We start from the raw sequence: 6,738 nt of genomic DNA on the forward strand, positions 1-6,738 counted from the left end.
GAACCCCTAATAAAAATCTGAGCCTTTTTTGTAAGTTTTTTTTGGGGCTAGTGGATAGATTTAAGTTTTAGGAAGGGTCACTTGGTACAAACAATACATCGCCGGAGAAGAAGCCGGAAGCTTCTCGAGTCTGCTTCGTGGGAGGTTCACTTTTCTCAGATCTGAAACTGAACCATCACATCCACGTACACAAACAGATATTTCGGGCCGGTCTGAAGTTCTGAACCGTCCGATGACGATCCAACGTCTCCGGGGCGCGCAGAATAGTCCGGCCTAGATCGTGACACCCACCGCCGACCGAAGACGCTTTCCCACTAGAGACACACACGGGTTCCCAACGGACACGCCCCCCTGCCCTCCGGCGACACGCGAGAATCTGCAAAACAATCCAACGACTCCCCCACTTCCACCCCGTGACACCGCAGCACGGCCCCACACAAAACCTTCAAAACCGCAGGGCCCATCCGCAGCGACAGAGGCTACGAAACCATCTCGTCCGAGGGTCAGAGTCCAAGTAGCACCGCATTTATCGCGCTGAACTCTGCCAGCTGGGTCCCACGGGAGAGTTCCTGGGCTGTGTATGGGCCACGCTTCCGCCGGTTCAGACAGCCGCTCCTCCCCCGCCACTGTATAAATAGCGGCCCCGCTCCTCGCTGCCTCCTCCTCTCCCGAGTCCGCAGCAGCCGCCGCCAGCAGCTGCGCAAAGGCTCCTCAAACCCTAACCCTAGTCCTAGCTTAGCTTCCTTCTTCTCGATCTAGCTAGAGCCATGGCGCCGACCAAGGGCGAGGGGCCGGCCATCGGCATCGACCTCGGCACCACCTACTCGTGCGTCGGCGTGTGGCAGCACGACCGCGTCGAGATCATCGCCAACGACCAGGGCAACCGCACCACGCCCTCGTACGTCGCCTTCACCGACTCGGAGCGCCTCATCGGCGATGCCGCCAAGAACCAGGTCGCCATGAACCCCATCAACACCGTCTTCGGTGAGCACACCCCCTCCCTCTCTTTCCCTCCCACCAGATCTGTTTTTTCTCTGTATGTGTGGTCGCTGCTAGATGCGCGCGTCGTTGACCCGTCGCTTGGAGCAGCGAAATATGTCGAGGTTTTAGCCGTTGACCCGTCGCTTGGTGCGAGCTCTTCTGCTTCGGCAGATCTGCCGAGTATGTGTGAGCAGTTACGATGAGGTTTCGGTCGTATTCCTGCTAGATTTGGTACGCTGGAGGCGGGCCATGGTCTGTTCATAGTGTTTTTTTGTGGGTATAGGCTGCATCTTTTGGCCTTTAGGTGACACATCAAATCTGTGATGTGTCTGCCATGTATAATTGTTTTTGTCTGCTAGCTTTCTTGGATCTACTTTTGGAGCTTGTGCCTAGCTGTTCCTCTTATTGTGGTTGTTTCATGGTCCTCAGCTGTGCTCTATTTAGATGCATATAGCTGCATGATCCTTACTTCTAACTTTTGTTATATATTGTGGACTAAATATCCTTTAGTAAGAACTTTTTTGATGGAACTAAATATCTACAGAACTACTGTACACTAAAGTGTGTGCTAGCAGTTTTTAACTACGGTAGTTGTCATCATTTCATTGCCAACTGTTCTCATCATAATGTTAATTAATGAGCATACTATTTTGTGCTATGTTTTCATTTCAAAATTGCACAAAGAGCATGTCTGCTAGCTTTCTGGGATCTACTTTTGAATCTTGGATCAAGTTGTTCCTTTAATTATGATTTTCCATGGTCCTCAGCTGTGGTCCATTTAGATCCTTACATAGCTGTTGGATCATTATTTTGGCTTGATACTATATATTTGTTGTCATACATGAATTATTAGACAAATCACACTTAAATTGTTATCTTATGGCTGGCAAATAAATTGATTATGTCTATTCCTTCTCTTAATTGTTAGTGAAATTTGGACGGAACCAATTACCTGTAGTTCTACACTTCAGTGCATGCCAGCAGTTTTGTACCATAGTAATTTTCATGTTTACTCTGTTAGAGTCAACGAGGATGGCATAATATTGATAGGTTCTCTCAGCATATATGAAACTATATCTTATTTCTAAAAATCCAAGTTAAAGTTGTGCTTTTTTATTGAACAAATTGCTGTTTCTTTCTTGGTTAAACGTACCATTTGCCCTATTTGGTTAGCCGTTAAGAATTTAGTTAGCCTGTTGTGTGGACTTCATTTTGGCAGCTACATGCACCACTAATAACCATTTAGAAATAATGTTTTGTGTAAACCTGTGCCGAAGTTTCCGAGTCTTGTGTGTTTTGCTATTTGTATTGGATCACAACTTCGCATAAACATCTAGTAATTAGTTTACTTGTATAGGTCCTGAATCCTGTAAATTGTGAATGAAGTTCCACCCCACCCAAGATATGCGCTAGATTATATGTCCCTTTTAAGTGGTTTTACACATGGAATATGTGCACTACTGCTTATAGCTGCCATATATACCTAGTGTCTAATTACCCATGTTTTTGTTAACTTTTTGATTGCCATATTACCCGATGCAAGTATGTGCAAGTTATGTGTAGTCACTGGATTGCATGTGGCTGTGTACATGCTTCCACTTAAGAACCAATTAGAAATAGAAAGTTCAAAAAGGTTCACATAGCTTCTTGAACCTTGGGGAAAAGCCGCATAACACCATTAACTTGAAAACCATGTATTTCCTATCCCAAAACTGCTCCTAGCACAAGGGGTAGAAGATGGTTTTTAGTTGTGTGGTCATGTGGATTTTTCACCAAGATTCAAGTGGTTATCTGGATCTTTTGACTTTGAAATCTATACGTGCTAGTGCACATTGGATGTAAGTGTGTCCCTGGTGCATGTGCTCACTGAAGTGCATATGAACCATGTGCATGCTTTCAATTACTTTTCCAGTATTGCGATTTATTCAAGGTCAAATAAACTTGTATATAGAATATGAAGTTTTAGGAAGGTACACATGGCCTCTTCAATCTTGGGGAAAAGCTGCATAGAATCATTTAATTTGGAATCACATTTTTAATCCCAAAGTTGCTTTACACATGTTCATCCAAATATTTTGGGAAGAACTTTGAATTATATATGTACATATGGGCTGCAAGAATGTGTGAGACTTATGTGGTCACTGAATTGCATATGGACCTTGTGTATGCTTCCAGTTACTTCTGCAATAGTTCGTGACTTATTCAAGCTAGAATAAAAACATGCAGGAATATGATTAAGGGATAGATTATTTGGTTTCAAGTTTATGAATTTAAGCGATACTTCCATCAAAGCTCACTGTTTGTCTAGACATGTTCATAAGAACTTCAAAATAAAATACACATGCTTGAAATCCTCTGGTGTGGTCACACTAATTAATCCTCTGTTGATAAATACATGCAAATTATTGGGTTAATGCCTTAGTATTTTTTACCGATCGAACTTACAGATAATTCTTCTAACAGTCAGTTTGTTTATGAAACTCTGCAGATGCGAAGCGTCTTATCGGCAGAAGGTTTGCTGATGCCCCTGTCCAGAGTGACATTAAGATGTGGCCGTACAAGGTTATTCCTGGCCCTGCAGACAAGCCTATGATTGTAGTGCAGTACAAGGGTGAGGACAAGCAGTTTTCAGCTGAAGAAATTTCTTCCATGGTCCTCATCAAGATGCGTGAGATCGCTGAGGCTTACCTAGGAGTAACTATTAAGAATGCCGTTGTCACTGTGCCTGCTTACTTCAATGATTCCCAGAGGCAGGCAACCAAGGATGCTGGTGTTATTGCTGGTCTTAATGTGATGCGTATCATCAATGAGCCAACAGCAGCTGCAATTGCCTATGGTCTTGACAAGAAGGCTACCAGTGTCGGTGAGAAGAACGTGCTTATCTTTGACCTCGGTGGTGGCACTTTTGATGTCTCTCTCCTTACCATTGAGGAGGGTATTTTTGAGGTCAAGGCCACAGCTGGTGACACTCACCTTGGTGGGGAGGACTTTGACAACCGTATGGTGAACCACTTTGTCCAAGAGTTCAAGAGGAAGCACAAGAAGGATATCAGTGGAAACCCCAGGTCTTTGAGGAGGCTCAGGACTTCATGTGAGAGGGCGAAGAGGACCCTTTCTTCCACTGCCCAAACCACCATCGAGATTGATTCACTCTTCGAGGGAGTTGATTTCTATTCCACCATCACCAGGGCCAGGTTTGAGGAGCTCAACATGGACCTCTTCAGGAAGTGCATGGAGCCAGTGGAGAAGTGCCTGAGGGATGCCAAGATGGACAAGAGCACCATCCATGATGTCGTGCTTGTTGGTGGTTCCACCAGAATCCCCAGAGTTCAGCAGCTGTTGCAGGACTTCTTCAACGGGAAGGAGCTCTGCAAGAGCATCAACCCTGATGAAGCCGTTGCCTACGGTGCTGCCGTCCAGGCTGCAATCCTCAGTGGTGAGGGGAACGAGAAGGTGCAGGACCTTCTCCTCCTTGATGTCACCCCACTGTCTCTTGGTCTTGAGACTGCTGGAGGAGTCATGACTGTGCTCATCACCCGGAACACCACCATCCCCACCAAGAAGGAGCAGGTCTTCTCCACCTACTCCGACAACCAGCCTGGTGTGCTCATCCAGGTGTTTGAGGGTGAGAGGACAAGGACCAGGGACAACAACCTGCTTGGCAAGTTTGAGCTCTCCGGCATCCCGCCTGCACCCAGGGGTGTTCCCCAGATCACTGTCTGCTTCGACATTGATGCCAACGGTATCCTGAATGTCTCTGCCGAGGACAAGACCACTGGCCAGAAGAACAAGATCACTATCACCAACGACAAGGGCAGGCTGAGCAAGGACGACATTGAGAAGATGGTCCAGGATGCAGAGAAGTACAAGTCTGAGGATGAGGAGCACAAGAAGAAGGTTGATGCCAAGAACTCCCTGGAGAACTACGCCTACAACATGAGGAACACCATCCAGGACGAGAAGATTGCCTCCAAGCTGCCTGCTGACGACAAGAAGAAGATTGAGGATGCTGTCGACGCTGCGATCCAGTGGCTCGACGCCAACCAGCTTGGTGAGGTTGACGAGTTTGAGGACAAGATGAAGGAGCTGGAGGGCCTCTGCAACCCCATCATCGCCAAGATGTACCAGGGTGCCGGTGCTGACATGCCCGGAGGCATGGACGAGGACGCGCCGGCTGCCAGCGGCGGTGCTGGCCCCAAGATCGAGGAGGTCGACTAAGTTAGTTTCTCTTTGATATAGTGAGAAATACACTATACGCCATTTGTTTCAGTCCTGGGTGCCAATCATATCACCTGGGCTGGAAGTTTTGTTGTACTTTTGGTCTGTAGCATCACGAGACTTGTGTGTGCCGTAAACAATGCAATGATGCATGTTTTGGCTCATTGTTGATTTCAGCTTAATGCTTATTGTTTGGACTACCTAACCGTGTGATTTCATTCTGAATTCTTACAGCTTAAATTTGGTTGCTGTCTCTGAATTCGAGTTCAGAGTTAAGTTGCAGCATTCCATTCTCTTTAGGGTATGCTAAGTGTGTATCCTTTTCTGCTGCACTCCAGTCTTCAGAGCTCAGAGGCTATGACTTGTAGAAATTCTTTCCTGAGCTCAACCTAAAATGGAGGGGTTGGGGTTATGACTCCAGGCTCAAACTCTTGTGGTAGGCTGCCCCCTAGGGAGCGCTTGGCAGAAAGTGTGTCATCCCAGTATATTGTTGCAAATATTGATATCATGAAATATAAGCCCTTTTTAGAGATTTCAATATGGACTACGGAGCAAAATGAGGAAATCTATATTTTAAAATATATCCATGTACATCTGTATCTGTTCATTTCATATTGAAATCTCTGTCAACAAAGAATTTTATTAGTAGTATTTAGTTAGGTTCTCGTGTCTGTAAAAGGACTTATATTTAGAAACGGATGGAGTAGTTTTTCGTGATAAGAGGAGTACTTTGTAATTTTCTAGATCACTGATCCGAATAGCTATAATGTTTGTTTGAAAGTTTCATGTTATTTTTTAGAAGAACAAAAATTCTTGCAGCAAGGCCGGAATTGCGCCAGATCTGGCAGTGGAGAAACGCCGCGGGAGTCAGGCGACGGCCTGGACGCCGCTGCTCTGGTGGTGGGGGATTTGGGGGCTCCTTACCTTGAGGGGAAATTAGAGGGCGGTGGGCTGGGGAAGAAGAGGATTTGGGGACAGGAAAGGGCAAGGGAAGAAGATCACCAGCGGCTCAGTTTATTAGGAATGGTGTGTATTGGGTTCGTGGCTGCCATTTAGTTAGTGCTATACTGCTATACATCTGCTGCCATGAAATACATTTGCTGCTATTGGTGAGGGAGAGAAAGAAAAGGTGCTCTGTAGATTTATTCAGAGCCTTGATACTCTGCTGCTACAACAAATATGTTGGATGCTAGCTGGGACTTGTGAATTTTGTTAGATATTGTTGCTGCTAGTTAGGCCATACGAGGTACTGCTCTATGAAATTTCTACCCATTTTTTGCAGATGGAAGAAGACGAGAGTTTTCTTCACTTGTTGAGCATCAGTGTCTTTATACAGATAGATCGTTTGAATTATTACGATAGAAAAGTACTTGTTAGGATTAACCACTGCAACTATAAATTGTTTGAATTACTGTTGAGATGGTAGTTACTATAAGATAATAATACTTAAATATAGAGTAGATAATTTGTTAGACAATCTGCTTGGAGAGAAAGGACCAAGTCAGACCTTCTCTGGCTAAAATATGGAGTGGACAAAGA

General features: G+C 45.3%; 1 protein-coding gene across 1 annotated transcript; it reads left to right on the forward strand.

The window, feature by feature from the left end:
• Positions 1–645: 645 nt before the first annotated feature.
• Positions 646–5,399, forward strand: LOC125511154 (heat shock cognate 70 kDa protein 2). The gene is made up of 2 exons (XM_048676451.2): positions 646–984; positions 3,470–5,399. Exons 1-2 carry the CDS (start codon positions 768–770, stop codon positions 5,197–5,199), a joined length of 1,947 nt encoding a protein of 648 aa, XP_048532408.1. The 5' UTR covers positions 646–767; the 3' UTR covers positions 5,200–5,399.
• The last annotated feature ends 1,339 nt before the right edge of the window (positions 5,400–6,738 follow it).

The sequence above is a fragment of the Triticum urartu genome, chromosome 5A, assembly GCF_056163025.1.
Source record: "Triticum urartu cultivar PI428250 chromosome 5A, HENAU_Tu73, whole genome shotgun sequence".
Classification (NCBI taxonomy): Eukaryota; Viridiplantae; Streptophyta; class Magnoliopsida; order Poales; family Poaceae; genus Triticum; species Triticum urartu.